A 27,212-nucleotide genomic window follows, 5' to 3' on the forward strand; every position below is an offset into this window, starting at 1 on the left:
CTCCTTTCTCTCTCTCTCCCCACCCTCTCTCTCTCCCCTTGTATCTCCCACTGTCCCTCCCTCCCTCTCTCTCCCCCCATCCATCCCTCCCTCCTCCCCCTCTTTACTTTTCCACTAATGACAGCTGCAAATGTACAAATACCACCTGCTCCCAGCTTGTGCTGCAAGCTCTGTGGAAGATGGACCAGAATGCTCAGAAAGGTTAGCACTGAGCATTTCAAAGACTCTTTTCTGGCTTCATCTCAATCTCATGGGGAAAAGCCAGAGCTGTTTTCTCAGGAATCTCTTAGTGCCAACTGAAACATGCTTGCTTCTCTGTGACTTCCAAGGGTGGGCATAATCTGAAAAGGTGCTCAGAGGTCTGACCAGAGGTGAGGCGAGGCCCCATTGAGCAGAAAATCCTGTTGGTTTAGGTAGGCATTGTTCTGTCCCTAATCTGGCGAAAAGACACCCTTTCCCCCATATGGACTTTGTACTTGTTTGCTGACCTGTGATCTGTATACCCACTTCAAGCTTGTTGCTAAGGGTCCTAGAATGACCTGATTTTTTTTTTCTGACACCTTCCTACTGACTGCTGCTTATTCTCAGTCTCTCCTGTTTGTATCTTGTATGACAAATGAGGTCTTTCTTTGACCACGACCCCCACCCCCAAACACTAATCTCAAAGGAATTTGATAGTCACTCCCCTTAAACATCAGAATCTGGCATGTTTTATGTGTGGCTAAATAAACAACAAAATAACTGATTTTTTGAAACAATAGTTTTTGTTCAATCATGTTCAATTCTTTGCCAAAGAATTATTTGGGAATTTCTTATTCTTATTTAGGAATTTCTTGACAAAAAACAGTGGAGTGGTTTGCCAATTCTCCCTCCAGCTCATTTGACAAATAAGGAAACTGAGGCAACCAGGGTTAAGTGACTTGCCCAGGGTCACACAGCTCAGAAACAGATGTCTGAGATCAGATTTGAACTCAGGAAAATGAGTCTTCCTGACTTTCAGGCCTGGTGCTCTATCCGTTGTACCATCTAGTTGCCCTGAACAAGTCTAGCAGATGTTATATGTCTAAATAAAGGCTTCCAGGGGCAGCTGGGTAGTTCAGTGGATTGAGATCCAGGCCTAGAGACTGGGAGGTCCTAGGTTCAAATCTGGCCTCAGATACTTCCCAGATGTGTGACCCTGGGCAAGTCACTTGACTCCCATTGTCTAGCCCTTACCACTCTTCTGCCTTGGAGCCAATACACAATATTGACTCCAAGGTGGAAGGTGAGGGTTTTAAAACAAACAAACAAACAAACGAATGAATGAATCAATGAACATGAATAAAAAATAAATAGATAGACATAAATAAATAAATGGATGAATGGATGGATAAATAAATAAATAGATAAATGAATGAATGAATAAATGAATGAATGAATGAATGAATGAATAAGTAAATAGAGGCTTCCTTTAAAAGTAGCCCCCATGATGAAACTACATTTATTCCAGGGGTGAAGGCTTTTAGGTGGCACAGTAGATAGAGCATGAGGACTGGAATCAGGAAAACTCATCTTCCTGAGTTCAAATCCAGCCTCAAACACTTCCTACCTATGTGATCTTATCTTGTAGTTACTTAACCTGTTTGCCTCCATTTCCTCATCTATAAGATGGGGATAATAGCACCGACCTCCAAGATTTATTGTGATGATCAAATGAGCCAATATTTGTAAAGCTCTTAGCACAATACCCAGTATAAACTAACTACTACATAAATGTTAGCTACTATCAAAAATGGGGATAATAATAGCAATTAACCCCCCAGGGTTATTGTGAGGTTCAAATAAGATAACATTTGTGAAGCACTTAGCACATGACCTGATGTGTAATAGACACTAATATAAAATACCAGTTAGCTAATTCTTCTTTAGATTTATCTGCAGAGGCCCATACTTTTACATAATTTCAGGAGTGAAAAAAAATCTCCATCTTTTTTAGGATAGACATGATTTTTGGAAATCATTTAAGATCATCTTGCAGCAGGTCATCAAGGTGCTCAAACTAGTGAATACCGTCTTCGGCAGTGGTGTGTGCTATTAAATATTTAACATCCAGCTTGCCAAGAAAAAAAAAATGTATACATGACACACTTTTAAGTTTAATCTGCATCGTTAACATTTTCTCCATTACTTTCTTAAGTCTGGACAATCAACAAAACAATAAATCAAACCCTAATTTATAACACTTGCTCATTTTGTAGATATAAATGCTCACACTGAAAATTTAATAATCACCTCTTCTGAGCTAGTTTAGGCTAGTTCCAGCACATTCTTGATTTGGGGGCAAAATCAAAGTCTGAGGAAAGAATTGGAAATAAAATCAATGCCCATCCACTGGCAATAGCTAAATGAATTGTGTTTTATGAATGGAATGGAATATCACTATACTATAAGAAATTATAAATATGATGAATAGAGAGAAACATAGAAAGATCTATATGGCCTGAAGTAAGTAGAGCTAAGAAAATAATGTACCCAATTTACAACATAAGTGGGGGGAAAAAACACAAAAAGTGGATGTTTCAAAATTGCAAAGAACAATTATAATTCGGGATTTATGCAAGATCTCTTGTATTTGCAAAATTACCCTAGGCAATCCTCTCAGGTAGGAGAATGGAACTCTGGCCCAGCAGGTGCTAGTCCCAGGAGCTGACAGTTTGAGCTGGGACTATAAAAACCCCTGCAGAACCAACCTGGGGGTTCTGATTTCCTTGACCTCACCCAGACACCCAGCTACCCCTGACTTCCCCTTGGGGACCCCGGGAGGTTGAAGGGAGATTGAAGGGAGGTTTGGGTTGTGGATCGTGGGCAGGATTTGGATTAGGGCAGCCTAGCAACAGGGACACCCCCAAACCAATTCATCAACTATATCTGTCCAGCTGGTGGACCAAACAACATCCGGGCAGTGTTAAACTATCTCTGCCTGAGGGCTGGTTCCCTCAGCCTAGCCTTACCTTCTAGGTCCATAGCCAACACTTGCCATTCGCCCCTAGCAACAGTCTCTCAAGAACCCTAAACCCTCTTACCTCAGTTTTCCCTTCCGTTGTTAAAATAAATCCTTAGCTTGAAACTGTGAACTTCTATAGTTATTATAACATCACCTTGGGCTAAGGGGCTGAGGAGAGGGAAGAATAGCAACCACTTGACTCTAAAGGAAGTACTGGGCAAGCATCCATTTTATTCAGGAAGTGTGTGAGCTTCACTTCCTGTTGAGTTCTGCTTTCACTCCAGCAGGGAGGGGCCCCTCACTCTCCACCTTAAAGGAGCCTAGAGATAGCAGGGAGACGGACTGGGCATCACAGACTCAGGCTACACATCCCTGACAGTCTCAAATCACCTGCTACTGAAGTTACTGGCTCTCAGGCCCAGGTGACACACTTGTACCACCAGCTCCCCTGTTATCAGCCACATTATCTACTTATTACTCAAATATGATGCAAAAGAAGAGATATAAGAAGTCGCTCCCACTCCACCCCTTTGCAAAGAGGAATAGTCCGTGAATATATGAGTTACATTGCCCACATTTTTAGCCTTTTTTGATGCATTTAACAGTCATGCTAATTTTTTATCTTTAAAAATAATATTTGTCATATGGGATGGCAGCCTGGGAAGTAGGAGGTAATGATACACTGGGAAATTGAAATGACTTTTAAAAAATGACACCAGTAAAAATTTATTTTAAGAAACAGGGTCTGATTACGAAGTAACAAGGCTAGTTTTCTTGTTTGGTTCATTATCTGGTTAAGCCAATTCTAAAAGATATTTTTGACTTAATTAGTTTTTTCAGTTGTGTTCAACTCTTTCTGACCGCTTTTGGGGTTTCTTTTGGCAAAGATACTAGAGCCGGTTGCTATTTCTTTCTCTAGTTCATTTTATAGCTGAGGAGACTGAAGCCAATAGGGTTAAGTAACCTGCTCAGGGTCATACAGCCAGTAAGTATCCTAGGCTGGATTTGAACTCAGGAAGAGGAGTCTTTCTGACTCCAGGCCCAGGACTCTATCTACTTCACCACTTAAAGGCTTAATTCTAAAAAGGCACTGTCAAAAAAAGAAAAAAGTTCTGAGCAATATCAGCCTTATCGGAATAAAAGTGTAGCATTCCAAGGTGACTATTATAATGGATAATGTTCAGCTAGATAGAAACAGTCTAGTATGTTTGCTACAAAATCATTGATTTTGTTACAATCTTGTTATTTTACAGTCCGACATCATATGACAGACTATGCAAAGTTATCAGATGTGTGGAAACACATGCAATGGCTTTATTTATTTATGTAACTATATCCATATATATAGGAGGGGAGGAGGATACATAATAAAGATCCTAGAAGCATTTTTACTTTTCTTTTTTCTTCTCTCTCTCTCTCTCTCTCTCTCTCTCTCTCTCTCTCTCTGTCTCTCTCTCTGTCTCTGTCTCTCTATCTCTGTCTGTTTCTCTGTCTCTGTCTCTCTATCCCTCTCTCTTTCTCTGTCCCTCTCTCTTTCTCTGTCTCTCCTTCTCTGTTTCTGTCTGTCCCTCTCTTTGCAGCAAGGCATCTTTAATCGGGACTCTGGACACACGTGATTGCTTATAAGGGTGTAGGGGGGAGACTTTATAGTTAAATGATCCCTGTTCCAGCAAAGATGTCACCCTTAAGGAGCTGGAAAGGGGTAATCATCAATCTTATAATTATTAACTAAGGTCATAAACATCGAGAACCAAATTAGTCCAATTGAATAAAAGCCAGGCACAGTCTTATCAAAAGAGAATCGAGCCTCTTTGATCTGGAGGTACTGTATACTGGCTCACCAAGCACGAAGCCTCCACCTGGGTTTTCCCAGACAACCGATGCTGTTACCCAATTTCCAGGTGTCTGGAGTTTCCAGTTCAAACTGGTCTTTAAACCACCATCACCATTCCCCTGACTTCCAACCCTCCCCCCCAACAAAAAAAAAAAAAAAAAAAAAAAAAAAAAAAAAAAAAAAAAAAAAAACCACTGACATGTTAGATCTTGACTGGAGGCTGAGCCCCAGACAAGGCAGGGATCTTCATTACTGAATCAATGAAGGAAGGTCTGAATGACATCCACGAAGTAACCAGATACAAGCCAGGGTCATCAGAGATAAATAATTCAACCTAGTTTGGCACTGAAAATTAAAATGTAAAGAGTAAGAGAGAGCTGAGTGGAACAAGGGTCAAGAAAAGGGTAACAAGTAGAAGGAGAGGAATAAAGAGAGGAGAAATTAAAAAATAAGAGGAAGAGAAAGAAGGAAAAAAATAATAATGGCCCACATGTGAATAACATGGACTTAGAATAAAGAGAGGAAGCAGAAAAGGAGGGAGAGAAGAGGATGAGCTCAAAGCAAAAATCTAGAGAATTAATCTGACCACAGGCCCAGACACCACCCACATCCAGAGAAAATCTACAGCACCCTCCAAGAGGAGAGAAAGAATAATAATTAGTATGACAGCTATGGAATAGTGGAAATAGCACTTAACTTGATGGCAAAAATCCTAAAGCTTTTGGGGCACAATCCTAATATGTATAGATTGTTGACTTCTAACCAGTCAATTAAATTCTCTGAGTCCTGATCTCCCCCTTTGTAAAACAGATAAAAGCCCCGTTGTTATATGATCTAGTCGTAGTATAATAGTTTTTTTTTATAGTATAATAGTTTTTTTCTAATAGTATAATCATATTTGTAGAAGGAATTAGTTTATTGTGTGATTTACACATATGTACAAGAGTTTACTTATACTAAGAACTTCATTGGGATTATTGTGAGGAAAATACTTTATAAATTGTAAATATAAAATGTAACTTTTCTCATAGTATAATAGTTTTTTATAGTACAATAGTTTTTTCTAATAGTATAATCATATTTGTAGAAGGAATTAGTTTATTGTGTGAATTATACATATGTACAAGAGTTTACTTATACTAAGAACCTCATTGAGATTATTGTGAGGAAAATACTTTCTCATTATTCTCATCAAAGGACTTGGCTAACTTTCACTTTAACTATGAGTTCTGTCTGTCTCCTCAAGGCTCTTGTCAAGAACCATCACCACAGCCTGTGGAGGAGCTGTTTGTTTCCTCTTTCTTTCAGGTGAAAAGTCTTTCACTAATCCATGGAAATTGTTGCAGACGTGAATTTTGTTCACCAGCCAGGCTGGTGAGGATAATTATAATTAGCAGTTATATAACATGTTTGTTCTTCAAAGTGCATTATAAGCATCAACTAATTAATATGCTACTATCTCCCATGGGGATCCTCTCATTTTATATAAAGCATAACTAATGCCTAATTTCTCTGCTCAATTCTGAGAGCACTTTGAGGGACTCAAGCTCTGAGGTAGGAGTCAGGAGACTCCTTCTACCTCTGACCTTGATTTGTTAAATGATTCTCCTCTCCAAGAAATGGGGGAGGCTTCAACTACATTCCTACCCTTTTGAGGTCAGTGTCATAGAAGGCAGTTAGCACACTCCCTCACAAAATAGCCTTTGGTACAGCAGCCACAGAGTTTGGGCCAGAAGGACTGGTCTGGGCCTATGTGGATGGATATATATATATATATATATATATATATATATATATGATATATATATATATATATATTCTTCTGTGAGTTACTTTTTCATAATCTCTCCAACTGTAAATATGGATCCTCTCTCTTCCCATCCCATATCCTTCATTAGTCTGTTATAAGGCTGACTTTTCTCTGGAATGACTTTTCATTACTTCTCTCTGGAATGACTCAGGAAGAACCAATATATTTCATGAAAAGCATCCTTCTTCAATGGTCCTGACCATAAATTTCAGTCAAACTCACCAGCTGTGGTCCAACTTTATGGACAATGCCTGTGGCAGTGGTATAGAAATTTGAGTGGTTCCAAATACAAATTCCTATAGAAAGCTGATCAATGAATCTAATAATAATTAGCAAAATGAATCAATTAATCAAAAAGCATTTTAAGGGCTTACTAGGTACCAGGTATTGGGCTGAGCACTGGTTAATACAAAGAAAGAGAGAAACATGGTCCTCTGCCCTTAAGGAGCTCACATTCTCCTGGGGAAGACAATACTGTATATCAACAAGATTTATACAGGGTAAAAAAAAAAAAATATATATATATATATATACAGGAAGGGGATGGGGAAAGAAGGCACTCATAGCTAGGGGGCTGGGGAAAAACTTTCTATAGAAGGTGGGATTTAGGTTGGGACTTCAAGGAAGCTAGGGAAAGCAACAGGTGGAAGTAAGGAGGGAGAAGAATATCCCAAGCATGGGGAATAACACATACAAAGGCATCAAGATGGGGTCTCATGAGGGAGGTTAGCACAGCGGTGGAGTTTGTGCAAGGAAAGATATGAAGATTGGAGTGGTAGTAATGGGCCAAGTTATAAAGAGCCTTAAATACCAAAAAGGATTTTATATTATGCTAGCAGTAAAAGGGAACCACTGGAGTTTAGTAAGTTGTAAAAGTATATTGTAGAACTTTCATTTTGGCAGTTGAGCAGTAGATTGGTCTAGGGAGAGACTTGTAGAAAAACCATTTAGGAAGTTTTTTAATAGTCTAATCAAGAGGTGATAAGGTTGGCTTTATAAACAGAGAAAGGTGAGAAACGCTATGGGGGTAGATTTGACAAAATTTGGCAGTGGATAGGCAAAGTGGCACAATGGATAGAGTGCCAGGGGAGCAGAATCAGAAAGACTCCTCTTCCTCAGTTCAAATCTGGCCTCAGACATTTAGGAGCTGTGTGACCCTGAGCTTAACCCTATTGGCCTCAGTTTTCTCATCTATAAAATGAGCTGGAGAAGGAAATGGCAAGCCACTATAGTATCTTTGCTAAGAAAATCCAAAATGGAATCATGAAGGGTTAGACATGACTGAAATGACTAAATAATAGTGAGGAGTTGAGGATGATGCCTAAGTTGAAGTCAGGAAGATGATAGTATCCTCTCATATTGGGGAAAAAAGGCTTTAGGGATAAAAGTCACTGGCTTTTCAAAGAGCTGTAATGTTGGAGCCCTTCTATTTCCACAGACAAAGGCTCTATCTTGTTTCTGAGTGACCCAAGTCCAGCTGTAACACACCTGTGCAATGGAAGGCAGTTTTCCTCCAGGTACCTTCTGCTGTGCAAAGTGAGGTGAGGGGCCCTCCAGGGCTCTCAAAGCCATCCACACAAGTATAGTAGACCAGACTTCCCACAGTAGAACTGTAGTTCCCCACAAGGATGGCATGCTGGATCACCGGCGGGCTGCCACACTCTATCTCTGCAATAGAAAATAATATACACATATATGCATAACATACACAGATATTGACTCTGTGTGTGTGTGGAGAGAGAGAGAGAGAGAGAGAGAGAGAGAGAGAGAGAGGGAGGAAGGGAAGAGAGAGAGAGAAAGAGAGAGATAAAGAGAGGAGAAAGAGGAGAGAGACAGAGAAAGAGAGAAGAAGGAGGGAGGGAGAGAGAGACAGAAAGAGACAAGCACAGAGAGACAGAGAGAGAAACAGAGAGAGGAGAAAGAACAGAAGAAAAAGAGAAGAAGGCCCTCATTCTTCCCCCCCCCCCAAACCTTCTTTCTATAATACAGTTGAGGACATTAGCAAACTCCTATCATCTTGACTCCAACTTCAGTGTCATCATTATCTCCTCAATCTCACTAATCCTACATAACCTATCCATTGCCAAGTTTTGTCACATCTATCTTCAGAACATTTCTACTATACTTCCCCTTCTCTCTACTCCCACAACTAACCTTATATAGCCTCATTATCTCTTGCCTTGACTAATAAAAAACCTCCTGCATACATGTGTATGTGATAAATGATTATATATGAAAGTATATACATGTACGTGTGTACATATATGTGTGTATATACACACATGTGTATATAACAGGAGGTTGGCAAATGTCCAGATCCTTGTTATCTACATATCTATATATGTGGAAGGATTACAGCACATGCCCAGAGACTCCTGTTTCATACACATATCTATCTATCTGTCTATCTATCTATCTAATCTATCTATCCATCTACCTTATCTATCTTATCAACCAATCTATCCATCTGTCCCTCTATCAGTCTATCAGTCAGTCTGTCTATCTAATCTATATATCCATCTACCTTATCTATCTTATCTATATATCTATCTATCTTATCTACCCATCTATCCATTTGTCCATCTATCTGTCTATCAGTTTGTCAATCTGACTATCCATTTGTCTGTCTATCCATCTATCTGTCTGTCTATCTAATCTATCTATCTTACCCATCTACTTATCTATCTTTATCTATCTATCTCTTATCTATTTATCTATCTTATCTATCTGTCTTAGCTATCTGTCTATCTGTCCTTCTATCAGTCTATCAGTCAGTCTGTCTATCTGATCTATCTATCTATCTTATCTACCCATCTATCCATCAGTCAATCTATCCATCTATCAGTCTGTCTGACTATCCATTTGTCTGTCTATCCATCTATCTGTCTGTCTATCTATCTAATCTATCTATCTATCTATCTATCTTTATCTATCTCATCTATCTATTTATCTTGTCTATCTGTCTTATCTATTTATCTGTCTGTCTGGCTCTCTATATATAGAAAGATATAGATGTGCATATATATGCGTATATATATATACATATAAACATATACACATACATATACATAAAATAGGGTTTTGGCACATGTCCAGATCTGTGCATGTGTATATATGTATACCTGTGTATGTATATATGTGTATGTGTACAACATGTGTGTATATGCATATACGAATATGTATGTGTGTGTTTTTATTTATGTACATGCATGTACACACACAAATAGATAGACACATATTTTTAGAGTTTTTAGCTACCAAGTTATAAACCTCAATCACACACTCTTGAAAGAGATTCCAGATTTAAGTGATCAGATTTTAACCAATAAAAAAAAAATGAGGCTATTTCTCAGAAAATAACATTGTTTGTGAATAGGGGTGTGAAATTCCCATTAACTAAGAATGGATTCTGCCAGGCCAAGAGTCAGGAGGTCTTGGACATAAATCTGGCTTCAAACACTTCCTAGCTGTGTGACCCTGGGCAAGTCACTTAATCCTCATTGCCTAGCCCTTACCACTCTTCTACCTTGGAACCAATATACAATATTGATTCTAAGACAGAAGGTAAAGGGTTATCTTTAATTAATTAAAAAATAAAAAATAAATAAAACAAAGAATGGACCCTCTTTTTTCCAGCCTCCTTGCACAAAAAAAGAGGAGTCCTGCCTCTTTTGTCCTCTTTCTGACTGGTCTGACAGCTCAACCTTAGGACTTTCCCTGACAGTTCCCATTGATGCATATTTGAAAAAAGGTAGTCTTGGAGACCTCAATCCACCTTCATTACTTCATTCCAAGGGAGGCAGGTCTTTGTCCTTACAAGGAAGCTACCAGCACAAGCTTTCCCCAGTCACAAGGGACTTGGTAACCACAAAACTAGATGATATATTTAGTTCTTGTTTACAGATAAATAATGGATAGGCCTTTACCCTGCCTTTAACAAAAGACAAAAGGATCCAGCCTATTCAGATGTCTTGAAATCTAGGAATAAATGACTTTAGCTTGGAAGCCAGCTGCCTTTTAAAACTGAAAGTTTATGTAAGATTTCATAGATGGGGGCAGCTGGGTAGCTCAGTGGAGTGAGAGTCAGGCCTAGAGACGGGAGGTCCTAGGTTCAAACCCAGACTCAGACACTTCCCAGCTGTGTGACCCTGGGCAAGTCACTTGACCCCCATTGCCCAGCCTTACCAATCTTCCACCTATGAGACAATACACCGAAGTACAAGGGTTTAAAAATAAATAAATAAATAAATAAATAAAATTAAAAAAAAAGATTTCATAAAGAAAAACTACCAATGCATTAATTTTCCTCAAGATCTAAGACCCACAGGGAGTAGAGAGGTCATCCAGGTCAATCTCATTTTACGAAGAAGAAAACTGAGGCAAACAGAAGTTAACCAACTTGCCCAGGATCACACAATTAGAAAGAGTCTGAGGTCACATTTGAACCCAGGCCTTCCTGACTCCAGGCTCAGTATTCTATCTACTGCATCACCTATATGCCCTGTATAATGTTATCTTCCCAAAATAGAGCTTCTTGAGAGAAAAGACTATCTCACACTTTTCTTTCTGTATTACCAGTGCTTAGTGCACAGCAAATGTTTAATAAATACTTTTTCGTTCATTTGTTCTATTTATTGTAAATGTTAAGAATGTTGTGGACCTTGCTCACCTTTCTTTTTTTTTTAAACAACCATTACCTTCTGTCTTAGAATCAGTATTAAATATGTGTCCTAAGGCAAAAGAATAGAAAGGTCTAGGCATTGAGGATTAAGTGACTTGCCCAGAGTCATACAGTTAGGAAGTGTCTGCAGCCAGATTTGAATCCAGGACCTTCCAACTCCAAGCATGCCTCTCTATCTACTGGGCTACCTATCTGCCCCTTCACATTGGCTCTTGAGATAGAAAATTACATTTTCAGTATGAAAATTCTCATCTTGTAAATCAACAAATATTACAAATCAGGGCTTGATTTATTGTTTTGTTGACTGTGTAGGCTTGAGAAAATGGGGGGAAATGTTAATAATACAAATTAAGCTTAAAAGTATCATATATATTCATATGTATGTATATATGTAAATATATTTACTATGTATATATATATATGCTGATTGTTAAATATTAATCAGCATACCCTTGTATACATGCGACCTGAAGCAAAAATCTCTTTTGGTTTCCCTTTGCTCATGTATAAAGTCTGGGCAATGAAATAAAGAATTTCTCTTGTCTTCTCTAAATTTAAAAGGAACTCTCTGGGATAGGAAATAACCATTATCACCATTTTGCATGAGAGGAAACTGTGGATCTGGGATGTTCAATGATTCACAACCTAGGAAAGGATACAGAAAGTCAAGCTTTTTGACGATGTCCAAGGCCCTAAAAGCAATGTTACAAACTGTCAGAGCTAGAAGAGGCCTTTGGGGTCATCCACACCAATCCCCTTATTTCACAGATACCTGAGCCTTTCCTAGGATGCCGTATCTCCTGGAAGTAACTATAGAAGAAACTCAAATTTAATAACAACGATATCCAAATGAAAGGAACAAAACATAAGTTCTATCAAACATACATGTTAGATATTTATGAGAACTGTTTCCAGTTGTTCTGGGCAAATACAATTTTAATATCTTGCTTTTAAAGAAAACAACGGAAATCCAAATTTACAAAACAGCAGAGGGAAATTACTACCAATGAGACAGGCAACTAACTAGCACGATGGATTGTGTGTCAGGCCTTGAGTTATAAAGCTTTATCTTCATGAGTTCAAATCTGGCCTCATCTAGCTATGTCACTTAACCCTCTTTGCCTCAGTTTCTTCATCTGTAAATGAGCTAGAGAAGGAAAAGGCAAACCCCTCCACTCTCTTTGCTAAGAAAACCTCAAATCTGGGCATGAAGAGTCGGACATGACTCAAAAACAACTGAGCAACACCACTAACAATGAAAAAAAATTGCTTCTAAATTGTTTTAAATATATTTTTTCTGATGCATTTAAGTCAAGATGGAGAAGGGCCTTCAGAGATCATTTAGTCCAATCTCCTTGTAAAGAGAAAGGCATAAGCCTTGAAGCAAAATAATTTTCAAAGTTAAAAAAACAAACAGTTAGTAACAGAGCCAGGATAAGAACCCAGATCTCCCAATTCCCAGTCTAGTGCTAAATACACACTAAGTATGCATATGTGTGCATGCATGCGTGTGTGTTTGTAAATCAGTGATTTCTGCACAAAGAAGAACCAGAGCAACTGAAACAAATATATTTAGCTTCACTGACATTAAAAATCAACTAGAGGGGGCAGCTGGGTAGCTCAGTGGAGTGAGAGTCAGGCCTAGAGACAGGAGGTCCTAGGTTCAAACCCGGCCTCAGCCACTTCCCAGCTGTGTGACCCTGGGCAAGTCACTTGACCCCCATTGCCCACCCTTACCAATCTTCCACCTATGAGACAATACACCGAAGTACAAGGGTTTAAAAAAAAATCAACTAGAATTTGATGTTTTCCTTTCTTTCTTTTTTTCATTGTGAGGGATAGGTAGGAAGGGGAGGATGCTTTTTTTTTTTAATTTAAAATTTGAAAAAGAAAATCAATTGAAAATTTAGATTAAAATATCCATAGTATTTTATAATGGAATCAAAGGGAAAATATTAGTCATTTCATAAAAATTCAGTCATAAATAACTTTTCATGAATCTAGCTATTGTACACTGGTGAGGTATATCCACCACTTGTCAATTTTACAAATAAAACCTGGACATCTATCTCCCTGAATGTAATCATGTGTTAGGATGGTTATGCCATTGTCAAAAGGCAAGGCCACTATGACGCTGGTAATTGGTAGAGCTGTGAACTGGCAGTTTTGAAATAGAATTTGGAATGATGCTAAGAAAGTAGTTAACACAGCCATCCCCTTGGATCCAAAGATCCCATCAAATACCTTTCAAATACAGGAGTCCAAAAAGGTCAAAGTAAGAAAGGGCCCATCGGCACCAAAATATTTATGGCAGCACTTTTTGTGGTGGCAAGGAACTGGAAATGTGGTAGATGCTCATTGTTTGGAGAATAGTTAAACAAAGTGTCTGTAAATGTCATGGAGTATTACTGTGCCAGAAGGAATTATGACTATGAAGAAAAGAAAGAAGTAGAGGGAAAACTACTATAATCTAAATCAAAGCAGAATCAGCAGAATTCTATCTTACTGCCAGGAAAATAACATGCAATGACAACAAGGATTTAAATGAAAAAAAAAATGAAATTGAAGAATGTGTAACTATGATGACCAAGCTCAGCCCTGAGGAAGAAAGAAGAAAATGTACCTTCCTCCCTTCTTTGAATATATTATCAGACACAGCTGATAAGTTGGATAGTTTTGCCAAACTCCTTTTATCTCTTTTTTTAATTCTTTGTTACAAGGGATGGTTCTCTGTGGAGGGAAAAAGGAGGAATATATCTAGAAATGAAGGTGACATAAATGCAAAAGCTATCGATAAATTTAATGGTTACATCATTCCCACTCTCTGCATGGAGTTGGTGTTTTCCCAAGGTCTCATAGGCTGCAAGATTTCTCATGAGAGACAGAAAGTTGCTTCTCTGGGAATGTTGAAGATAATTTGAGAACAAGAAACTTTTTTTTTTTATTGGGACCAAGGTTTTTTCATTGGATACACATTTTGAAAATTGTACTGAAGGTCGGTGGGGGAAAATGTACTTCATTTACAGGATTCAGGCTAATAATATCTATTGTAATATGATATACTTGTATAAATTTCTAACTTTCTCCATTATCTACTAGGAAGTGAGTTGAAACTTCCTGGTTCTATTATGAGGACAGTTCCTATTGACTGGATTCTTCAAGCAAAAATTGTTTTTAATTTTAATTTTTTTTAAATCCAACCATTCCAGTAACTGGTTTTATGAGAGTGATTTTTAAAAAAAAGAAACTGAACCTACAATTTCATGGGTATAAGCACCTTCTCAACGAAGGACTTCTTCGTCAATGCAAACACCTTCTTTGCAACTTATATATTTAGGAAGTTAACTATGATCCTGAGAGGTTATGAAACTTGTTCAGAGTCACACAAACCAGAACTACCAGAGGATAGGTACTATAGATATTCAGATACAGATAGATGGCACAGTAGATAGAGTGCCAGGCATGGAGTCAGAAAAACTAGTCTTTCTGAGTTCAAATCTGGGCTCAAACATTTACTAGTCGTGTGACTCTGGGTAAGTCACTTAACACTATTTTCTTCAGTATCCTCATCTGTCAAATGATCTGGAGAAGGCCATGGCAAACCACTCCATTATCTTTGCCAGAAAACTCCCAAATAAAGTCATAAAGAGTTGAACATGACTGAAACAGCTGAATAAGAACAAAAATTGAATTTGGTCTCTTCTATCTCCTCACCTTCCAAAAAACTGGTCCTTCCTTGAAACCTTTGTATTTCTGCCATTCAGCAAGATCTTATTATATGCTGGGCACTGTGCAAGAGGTACAAAGAAAAACAAAAACATTGCCCCTGTCATCAAAGGGTTCATATTCTAATGGGGAAAACAACACATAAATAACTATATATTGTTGTTCAGTCATTCATTCATGTCTGACTTTTCGTGACCTTATGGACCATAGCATGCCAATACTGTCCATTGGGTTTTCTAGACAAAGGGACTGGAGTGATTTGCCATTTCTTTCTCCAGTGGACTAAGACCAACGGAGGTGAAATGACTTTCCCAGGTCCACATAGCTAGTAATTGTCTGAGACCAGATTTGAATTCTGTTTGCCTGACTCCAGGTCCAGGGCTCTACCTAGCTGCTTCTTAAATAACTATGTATGTGCATGAAATATTAAGAACAGGTAAAGCTGTTCTCAAAAGGAAGGCACTAACAACATTTTTTTCAATAAAATTTACATCACCTACATCACTCAATGTCTCTTCCCCATCTTTCCTTCCTAAAGAGACAGTCCTTACAATAAAAACAAAAACAACAACAAAAAAAGACAACCTCCCTATTTCTGATAATGGCACCACCATTCACCTATTTATAAAAAAAAAACTAAAACCTAGAAATCAGTTAGACTTTTCCTTTTCCCTTCTCCCCACTCAATCCTATTTGATGGTTCCTTCAGAATATCACTGGCAAAAATGCTTTATTTGAAGCAACTGGTAATGTAGTGGATAGAGCAATGAATCTGGAGATAGAAAGAGTTGGGTACAAATCTGTTCTTGAAAATTTCTTAGCTGTGTGACCCTGAGAAAATCACTAAACTTTTTTTCATTTAAAACAATATTTTATTTTACCAATTACATGTAATAACAAAATTTAACACACATTTTCCTAAATTACAAGATCCAAATTGTTTCCCTTCCCTCCATTCTCTCTCTCCTACTTGAGATGGGAAGCAATTTGATCTTGGTTATAAACATATGATCATGCAAAATATATTTCCATATTGGTCAAGTTGTGAGAGAATACTCATATAAAACCAAAACCCCAAAATAAAAACATATGCAAATAAAATAAGGTGAAAAATAGTAGGCTTCAATCTGCATTCAGACTCAATCAATTCTTTCTCTGGAGGTGGATAGCATTCTTTGGCATAAATCCTTCAGAATTGTCTTGGATCATTGTTATTGCCAAGAATAGCTGTCATTCACAGTTGATCATATTACAATATTGCTATTACTATGTACAATGTTCTCCTGGATGTGCCTACCTGACTCTACATCAATTCATGTAAGTCTCTCCGGGTTTTTTCTGAAATCCTCCTGCTCATCATTGCTTATAGTGAAATAGTATTCCATTACCATCATATACTGCCCTCAATTTCCAATTCTTTGCCACCACAAAAAGAACTAATATAAATACTTTTTGTACAAAAAGGTTCTTTTTCCTTTCTTAAAAAATACTTTTGAGATAAAGATTTAGTAGTGATATTGCTGGACCAAAAGGTATTTACATTTTTAGAGCCCTTTGGGCATAGTTCTAAATTGCCTTCCAGACTCCACCAAAATTGCATTAGTGTCCCAATTCTGCCAAATCCCCTCCAATATTTATCACTTTCCTTTCCTGTAATTTTAGCCAGTCTTATAGGTGTGAGATGGTACCTCAGAGTTGTTTTCATTTGCATTTCTCTAATTAATAGTGACTTAGAGTATTTAAAACTGCCCCTGTTTGGGAATCAAAGTAATACCGACATTGTAGTATTGTTGTGAGGATCAAATGAACTAATATTTATAAAATAATTTTTAAGTCCTTGAAAAAGAAGTCCTTGGAATAGTCCCTGTCACAGAGTAGGTACTCTGAAAATGCTTATTCTCTTCCCTTCCCCTAATTTCTATTTGTACTGTCAGCACTCAAATTCAGCATTCGATCACCAATGATCTCTCTTTTCCTTCTCTGCCCCTTCTTGCCTACCTTTTAAACTATTGCTAGATTATGGAACTTCAAAGGCCATCTAATCCAATCCCTCTCCTTATACAGCTGAGGAAACTGAGACCTAGAGAAATTGTCTTGCCCAAGAATACACAATCATTAAGTTACTGAGGTGGGATTTGAACCTAGAACTTTTGGCTCCAAATGTTCCCTGTTAGTTCCCTGTTCACTAAGACACCATTTTGAATATGCCATTATGGAGCTCAAAACATTTAGTATTTCCTTACTGCTTGCTTAATTTGAAATTCAAGGCCCTGCATATGTATTCTAACTTCAACTCATCTTTCCAGCCCTATTTCCTACTGCTTCCTATCCTTCTTAACTCTCTCTATCCCACTCCAGTCAAACATGTCTACTCTATCCCAACAGTAGTAGGATATGCTTAGTAAATATTTATTAATTGGTTGATTGGAAATGTATCATTTTCCCTGATTCTAAAAATATAGAAATGAGGAAAGCAGCCAAAAGTGAAATCAATAAACCATTATGCTCTGAGCATTTAGTATCAAGGCAGGAGCAAGCTCCATATATCAGGTATCTCAGGATGTACAACCCATATTCCATATATGCCAAAAAAGATAAAAGCTGCAAATAGCCTTTAGTGAGAATTACACCACATGACTGGTTTAAGCTAGAAAATCCAGGAAAACATCTTCCAACCCCGAAGAGATTCATATGGACTGACCCTAGAAATCTGAGCATCACTGAGATAGTTCTAGGGAAAAATAAAGGTGAGCCTAGAGAATTCCAAAATACTTTCAAAAAGTCCTATAGAGTTGATATCCATTAAAATCTCTCAACTCATGCTCTTTTCACCTCTTTATCCCACTCTTTTAAGGCTCCCAAAATTTGAAGCTAACCCAAAGTGAAAAACGAACCTCCTAATACAGCTGAAGTCTCTCAAAATTGTCAGGGTCTAAACCCTGTGACAGACAAAATTCTACAGCCTTCCAAGAGCTTGGGATTAAATTTGGAAATTCTTCATATTTTGGTTCTGCTCTAGGTGGCTCTTCACAGTGCAGTAATTCTCCCCCAGCCAATGTCACCACTTCTCTATCCAAATATTTCTATTCATTTGCTTTGTATTTGTCAAGGGTATTATTTGGAGGGAATGGGTTATCCCAGAAAGCCAGTCAAATTCTGTGATTTTGCATGTGAGCCAAAAGCAACATGGTTACTATCAGACAACAATCATCCTCCAAATCGTTCAACCAAAAGATATAGCATATATTTGATTTATTAAAAAACTAGACTTTCACTTGGCAGCTAGGTGAAACAGTGGAGAGAGCACTGGCCTTGAAGTTTTGTTGTTGATGTTCAGCTGGGTCCTACTCTTTGTGATCCCATGGACCATAGCTATCTATGGAGTTTTCTTGGCAAAGATATTGCAGTGGTTTGCCATCTCCTTCTCCAGTGGATCCTTCTGTCAGACAATCAGTGGTAAAATGACTTGCCCCAGGTCACATAACTAGGAAATGTATGAGGCTGTATCTTGGACATTTGCTCACAGTACATCCTAATTATTTAACCTCTTTCAGTCACAATTTCCTCACCTGTAAAATGGGGATAATAATAGCAGTTACCTTTGTTACAAAAATCAGATAAGACAGCATAATTTTAAAGAGCTATATACATGCTAGCTACCATTATTATTTTTTAAAAACACACCAACTCAGTGAAGTAATAAACCATTATCAAAAGAAGAAATGCCAGTTGTCACTGTACTCCTCCTTATCACATTTAGTAAATGCAGAAAGCTTGTTTAATTATATTTTAAAGAGTCAAAGCCCAGAAGTTCAGACTGTACCATGAATATAATCAACTAATTATGAATCTAGCTCAGAATTTTTATTAGCTGCCCAAGCTATTTTCATGTAAACATCTTCTTAAAAAAAAATAAAAACCTGACAGCTTAAAGACCCTAACCTACAATACATTCTTAGTTCACACTTAATTGCAAATGCTAAGCATTATCGCTGCCAACAACAATATTTATTATTTAAATATTTATTAATAAACAGTAAATAACAAGAATTTGGTTAATGATAGAAGAAGATTATGACAGCCCGTGAAACATTATCAGAGATTGCCCACCTCGAGACCTCTGGATTAGACCAACAGACACCAAAATGTGGCTAAGATTATGCCTTGTCATTGAGTCTGGTCTTCGAGGCAAGAATTGTCAGTCATTTATTATGGCCCTATGCCACTTTGTCAGTTCATTCATCCATTCTTTATTCAAATGTATTCATCAATTAGTCCTAAAATACAGATTGATAATGGAAATGTCACTGTGCTATAAGAATAAGCTGCAAAATTTTTTTGAAGATAAACACCTAAGTGACAATTTTGAAAATCGCTGAAGACTGGGCTCTTGATCCTGGTTCTCATGCCCCGGATAACCAGTCTTTCCAGTCTCATCACAAAGCACACCACTCACATAATAGATGTTAGTGAGATTTCTTTGTCATCCCACAAATATATTCCATCCTTTTCCATCCTTTCCAACGCTCGCTTCTTTCTTCATAATGTTCTTCATGCCTGGAATGCCCTCTTCTTTCCTGTACCTGTTGGCATCCTTCCCATCATTGAGGCCCAGCTTTAATGTTACTTTCTGCATGAACCTTCCTGAATGTCCCCCCAGCCAGAAGTGATCTGCATTCACATGATTTCACAGCATTTTTCATCTCTCTAATGCAAGTTATCTTATTTTCATATGAATTCCATTTTTTCATGTTTGTCTTTTCCCTCTCTACTAGATAGTAAATCCCTTGAGAATAGAAATGTTGCACTGTATATTTTATTTATCTCCTTCAGTACCTACCAAAATGCTTTCTCGGTCAGTCAATAAACGTTTGCAAAGTACCTACTATTTGCCAGGCAGGGGCAGCTAGGTGGTACAGTGGATAGAGCATCAGGCGTGGAGTCAGGAAGATCTGAGTTCAAATACAGCCTCAGACACTTAGTAGCTATCTGCCTTGGGTAAGTCACTTAACTCCTGTTTGTCCTCAATTCCTCCTCTGTAAAAAGGTGATACATTGGAGAAGGAAATAGCAAACCACTCTGGTAGGTTTGCCAATAAATCCACATATAAAGTCAGATACAACTGAATGAACAGCAGCCAATTCCAGGTATGATGCTAAGTACTGGGAATAAAGACATTTTAAAAACAGTTCTTGCTCCCAAGGAGTTCACAGTCTAATGAAGGAGAAAATTTGCAAACAGCTATGTACAAATAAGATTTTTACAAGGTAAATTAGAAAATCCTCAAGAAAGGGATGGCTAAGCATGACAGAGGATCTAAAAAGGCTTTTTATAGAAGATGGGATTTGTACTTACTGTTCTAGCCTTAATAATCAGTCATTCAATGAATGAATAGGATAGATATTGGACCCATTATTTCATTAGTACAGAGAACTCCCAAGGGAAAATAACCTCACTACTAATGAAGGTAGTCAGCTTCTCTCCAAGTTAGTCCTATTTTTTAAATTATTTATTTAATAGATTTTATTCCCAGGTATCTCAGCTCCTCCTTCCCCTCACCACACCAGTGAAAATATCACGCCACAAAAAGATACGTATATATATAGGTTGTATCTTCCAAGTTTCTATTTTTCAGTTCATTCTCAGGAGTTAGACAATTACAAGCCTTTCTTCAAATATTAATTCTGTACTGTATATAGTATTCTCTTGATTCCACATTTCTTACTTCAGGTAGATCTTTGCAAGTTTTTTTAATCAACCTTTTTATTGTTTCTTACAATGCAATAATATTCTATCACAATCATAAACCACAATTTGCCCAGCCATTCCCCAATTGATGGACATCCCTTCAATCTCCAGTTCTTTGTCAAAGTTAGAGTTTTAAAGGATTGTCTAGGGGCTAACTGGCTTACCTAGGGTCACAAAGAGGCAGGATTGTGAACTCAGGTCCTAGCTTCAAGGCCAAATTGTACCCACTATGCTATGCTGGTTCTTTGATTGAATAAAGAATGAATGAAACTACAAAATGAAATAAATGTGACTGACAAGTCCTGGCTAACAGGCAAGACTTTCAGCTTTTGATAAAACTACCAAGTAAATGGTATATGTATGAGTGTTTGCATGTATAATTTTTAAATTTTATTTGCTGTTAGTTACATTAAAATTCCCAGGTATCTCCCTCCCCCTACTCCTCACCCTAGAAGAGGCATCAGTTCATTAAAAATACATACGGGGGGCAGCTGGGTAGCTCAGTGGAGTGGGAGTCAGGCCTAGAGACAGGAGGTCCTAGGTTCAAACCCGGCCTCAGCCACTTCCCAGCTGTGTGACCCTGGGCAAGTCACTTGACCCCCATTGCCCACCCTTACCAATCTTCCACCTATGAGAAAAAAAAAATACACCGAAGTACAAGGGTTAAAAAAAAAAATACATACGTATATGTAAACTCTATGCCTATCATGTTTCTGTTTATCAGTTCCTTCTCTGAATGTAGATATCCACCAGTTATTCTTCAAGCATTAATTCTGTGGCTATATATAATGTTCTCTAGGTTCTACTCAATTCACTTTTCATAAATTTAAGTGTCTTCCTATATTTTTAAAAATTAATCTGTTCATAATTTCCTATAGCACAGTAATATTTCATCACAATTTTTTGCCATAACTTTTTCAGTCATTTCCCAATTGATGGCTAGCCCCTCAATTTCCATTTCATTTGTGTGTATAATTGATAATATATTGACAACATATTCACAACATATTGATTATATATGGAAATATTTCCTATCTATGTGTATTCACATGTATGTATATATACACAAATATACACATTCTACCTTATAAATAGTACATGCAAAAACCACACCACCACGTCCTGAACAGATACAAACAAACCAAGAAGCTCTGGAAGGAGAGCAAAGCAAATCTGGAAATTCAAAATAAAATAAACAAAGGTGAAAGAAAAACCAGTTCTCTTTAAATATATGGCTTCATACCATCCAATTGGGCCTATTCCGAAATTGTTACACTACTATCCTCTAGCAATTGAGAGGCAGGAAGCACAGTGTAGGCTTGAGTAGGCTGTAACACCTTAGCAATAAAGAACTGAGCAAAAGAAGTGGCATAAAAACTGTTATCACAGAAATATGGAACTGGAGAAGGTGGGCAGGTTGTGTAGCAAGTGGAATTCATGCAATGACAAGAGAATTTGAGGGAGGCCCCTAAAATATTGGATGGATCCCCTTCAAAGGATTCATGGAAAGACATGAATGAATTTTCCAGGATGAGAGAATACAGATGGGTCATAATTTGCATCTTTGGAGAAATTAGCCAAATTAATAAAATCACAAATCAAGTGAAATTATTAATATGTAAGATAAGTTCTGGGGACTATTTTCTTTTATAATAAGCTAATTCCAAATTCTTAATGAATCTAGAGCCTGAATCACACAAATCAATATTATAATGCCTTTCAGTTTCGCTGATGGAAGTCTTTATTTCTCTATTTAAGTTCTAAACCTTCTGTGTCCTCTATGTCTTCTGCAATCCCCCTACAGTCACTAGCTTAATGCTGAATATAACACTGGTACTTAATGAATATTCTTTGTTTGATTCCTATGAGTGTCATGAGGTTAAGACTCAGGAGATTCAGGTTCTAAGCCCTCCCCTGCCTTTCCATTATTGTGTGGCCTCAGATAAAACCTCTTTGACTTTCTGAACACCAGCTTCCTCATCTATAAAGAAGGGGACTACACTAAATGATACATCAGGTCTTCTGTAGGAGTTGTAGTTATTTTTTGTTGTTATTGTTCAATCACGTCCAACTCTTTGTGACCCCTATTGGTTTTTCTTGGCAAATCTATTGGAGTGGTTTACCATTTCCTTCTCCAACTCATTTTACAGTTGAAGAAACTGAGTCAGATGGGGTTATGTGACTTGCTCAGGGTCACACAACTAGGAAGTGTCCAAGACCAGATTTGAACTCATGAAGATGAATCTTCCTGACTCCAGGCCTGGTGCTCTATTTGCTGCACTATCTACCTGCCCCAGTAGTTACTAATATTGATAATGATCCTAATCTCATCTTTTTTTCAAACGGGTTCAGATAGAAACCTTCCCTGAGATAGGGAATCTATTATTCTTTTATATTTAATGTTCTGTGTTCTGTTGTACTGGTAGGTAAGAAAACAACTCTTTTTTTCACTTGAATTAAAGTAGTAGGAATCTAATCTAACTAAATTTGTCTTTTGTAGCCTCTGTTGAAAGCATCTTTTGAACAACTCCAGTAGCAGTTAGGATGTTGGAGATGATGTGTATCTTGTACTGTTCCCATTTGGATTTGATTTCTCCTGCTAAGACTTCTTATTTTGAAAATCTCCATTCCAAGAAGTTTAGACATTAGCAGTGTTTGACAAGTCAATATGTATTTTTAAAAACATTGTTTTTCAACATTAATGGGTCATTATCATGTCTGAGTGATACTGTGCAGCAGATCCATCAGTGATGATACTACAGCTCTGTTTTTGAATTCTCAAGAGTATTTTGAGGTTTATATTGGTCAACTATTAGTTTATTAAAAATATAAATTTCTGATTTATTATTTCAGCCACCAGAACACAGCTTGCCAGGTATTTGACAGCTGATAAATTTGTGCAACATGTAGTGATATGCTATATGGGTTCTATTATTTTCTCCCATAATCCCTTTTGATTAATGCTTAGGCTCTTTGAGACTAAAATTACTAATATTTTTGCTGGCAATGACCTGATCCTGAATTGCCATCATATTGCTTCTGTTGTTATGGGGGGGGGGCATATTTAATTGTTCTCCAAGTTCTTTTATATGAGTGTGATAGAATATTCTTGTGCTATAAAAATGATGAAGGGAATGGTTTCAGAGAAACCCAGGAAGATTAATGTGAACTGATAGGGACTGATGTCAGCAGAACCAAGAGAAGAATTTATTAAATAACAACAATATTGTGAAAGCCAAATAGCTCTGAAAGACTTAGTAAGTGATCAATGCAATGACCAACCATGATTCCAAAAGGTTTATGATGAAATATGTTAAACACTTCCTGAGAGAAAGGTGACTCAAAGTACAAATTGAAATATAGATGTGTGTGTATGTGTCTACACACAGACATAAAGATATATACGCATACACCTCAATATTATACATATACACACTCATGTGTATATAAATATATTTATCCACCTGTACATACATATATATTTGGACACAGTCCATGCAGGGATTTATTTTTCTTGTTTATACATGTTTGCAATATGGATTTTATTTTTCTTTCTCAGTTGGTGGGGAGGAGGTGAGAAGGAAAGAAGGTGAATTTTTGTTGATTGAAAAAGTCTAATTTAAGAAAAGGAAAATCATCGTTCTCATCTTGATCATTTGGGTTTAAATAAAAACAGTCCAAAGCCAAGTTGTTACTTTACTTCTATTCTCTTATATTTAATGTTCTGTCATCAATTGCACAGAAGGGTAACTGAAATTGTTTTTTGTAATTGAATAAAAATATTTAGATATAAGTTTATCTTCTGTAAACTCACTGAGAGCATATAATAATTATTATTGCTACCACTACTATTCTCGATTTATAATCCCTAGAGATTATGCCCCAATATCTGTTTCTGATTTGTTGGGGGGAAAAGTCATATTTAGCAACTAGACAATGATTTCAAAAAATATTGAAAGAACAATGTATTCCCTATAAATGAAAGAAGGACAAATGTCATTTTTCATTTTTGAAGGGAAAAAAATCCCAGGAAAATATAACAGCTAAACATTATAATGTGATAGAAACTGGGGATGGAGAAGAGGGCACAGATATATGAATTCATCCATTTTGAGAACTCCTAGCATAGAAATTTCCTTCAGCAATGTAGAAGTGCAATTCATTTGTAATTTATTTCTATGCATTGCCTGGAGAGGTTAAATGATTTGCCTGTGTTACAAAGCCAGTAGCTGCTATCAGGAGCTGGAGATAAGTCTTCCTGACTCCACCACCAACCTTCTGATCACTATGTCACCCTGGGTCTCATCAACCTCATCATTATTTGTTCCTAATTTTACATGAGAGAAACTTAAGCTGAAAAGTTCTTCCATTTTACTGAGTTTCTTAGATTTGGACATATGTAGATAAATCTTTATTTTAGAATCACTTTTGCATTTAATTATATCTAGCACTAAAACTGGAATTTTTTTTTTACACATTCAGAATCTCGGTAGTTGGCAATAAGAATAAAGGAGATTTTATTGCAATTATCATAAGAAAATAGGGGGAAGGTGGTAATTTGCCAGAGTGCACATCCTCCAGAGTAATTTATTAACCACGGCAACAGTGCTAATGAGGTTATTAATACGAAAAAGTCCACTTCCCCTTAAGGCAACAGAAAGGGAAAAGAAATTACTTTCTGACTTTTTGCAAATTATTCTCAAATCTTGCATGAATTTTGCTCAATTTAATGACTGTTGATTAACTGTATGTTTCCTTCAGATCATATTCATAGGAAAGGCTCAATTAGAAAAGGAAGAAAAAATTTCCATTTCACACAGAAACATTCATTGTTAACACATATATATCTAAAAATGGAAACAGCCTGGATCACAGCATTTCAGATGCCAAGATGCGGGGTGATGAGGTGGGGGTTGGGATGCTGAGAGCAATTAAAATGAGGAAATCAACATCTCTCTTACAATTCTATTTTTGGTGGATTTTTCTGTTCTGTACAGTGGAAAATTTGTTTATATTGTTTACACCGTAAAGAAAGAATAGGCAAAAGAATTTTCTATAACAATCAATTAAAATGCACATTAAGCAAAATGAAAATAAAAATGTTTAACCATACAGCCTGGTATGATTGTATTGGGAGAAGGAGATAGGGGATCTAATCTCAGATTCACTGCTGACTAGTAGTGACAGTTCTCCAAACCTGTTTTCCCACACAATTTCTCATCTATAAGGCAAAAATATTTCCTCAATTTCTAGAAAAAAGAAAAAAAAGATTCTGCCTTTTCTCTTCTTAAATTCTATTTTTCCTTTTCTTACTTCTCCTTCTTGACACTTTCAGATATTATTGCACCTATTCAGAGCACTGGTCCTATCTTTTTAGGAAAAACCTTTTATTATTATGATCTATATATAACATCACATAATACATATTATATATACATATATACATATTCAATATCTTAATTTAACCTGAAAAGATTTTTACTTATATGGAGCAAAAAATTTTTTCTTGACTATAAGTGGCTCAATTATATTAAAGGTCTATGTCTTAGTACTCTGAAGAGATACGTCATGAAAGCACTAAATAATAAATATACCAATTATAAAAAGCACAAAGACAGCATTCTGGGTGGTAGTCAGGGTCCAATAGTTCTCATTTCAATATAAGCCCACAAAGCTCAAGACCTGAATGATATTTCCATAAGAGATAGATATCTTGGGGATGGCTCAATCGTGGAAATTTGTTGCTGTTCAGTCACCTTAGTTGTATCCAACTCTTTATGATCCAATTTGGGGTTTGGTTGGCAAAGATACTGTAGTGATTTGCCATTTCCTCCTCATGATTGTTTTATATGTGAGGAAACTGAGGCAAATAAGGTTAAGTGACTTGCCCAGGATCACACAGTGTCTGAGGCCAAATTTAAACCCTTGTCCTTCCTGACCTCAGGCCCAGCTTCCTATCCACCATGCCACCCAGGTGCTCAATAGTGGAAATACATCCACTTAAAAATAAGCAAACAGGAAATCTCACAAATATCTAAATATACTTAGAGTTTTAAGAGACTATATTGCCTCTAGGATACTGTCTATATCTGATTTTCCAATTCTTTTCACTTTATAATTATGAAAGTAAACATAATAGAGCACATTAGCTAAAACTGATCTAAACCCTTACAGCTTAAACCATTCCCTAGTACTATTACAACTTGTGGAACAGCTTACTATTCAACAATAAGAGAGAACAATGGCTAGTTATCTTCCTCTTTTCCCTATTATAACTTTAAATACAATTTTTACCATTCTTTGTATTTATTATAAGCTGCAGTTCTTATCTGCTTCAGCATTGCTGTCCTTCTAAGATCATACCACACATCCTCAGTTACTTGCCTTAGCTATTATATATACATATATTATATATATATATATATATATA

The 27,212-nt window shown here is 37.0% G+C and overlaps 1 protein-coding gene across 1 annotated transcript in view; it reads right to left on the reverse strand.

The window, feature by feature from the left end:
- Nucleotides 1–27,212, reverse strand: part of SUSD1 (sushi domain containing 1) — a 312,394-nt gene that overhangs the window by 155,333 nt on the left and 129,849 nt on the right. The window contains exon 5 of the mRNA XM_044679157.1: nt 8,116–8,295. Within this exon, the coding sequence (XP_044535092.1) occupies nt 8,116–8,295 (180 nt within the window). The remainder of the gene's footprint in view (nt 1–8,115; nt 8,296–27,212) is intronic.

The sequence above is a fragment of the Gracilinanus agilis genome, chromosome 1 (assembly GCF_016433145.1).
Source record: "Gracilinanus agilis isolate LMUSP501 chromosome 1, AgileGrace, whole genome shotgun sequence".
Lineage (NCBI taxonomy): Eukaryota > Metazoa > Chordata > Mammalia > Didelphimorphia > Didelphidae > Gracilinanus > Gracilinanus agilis.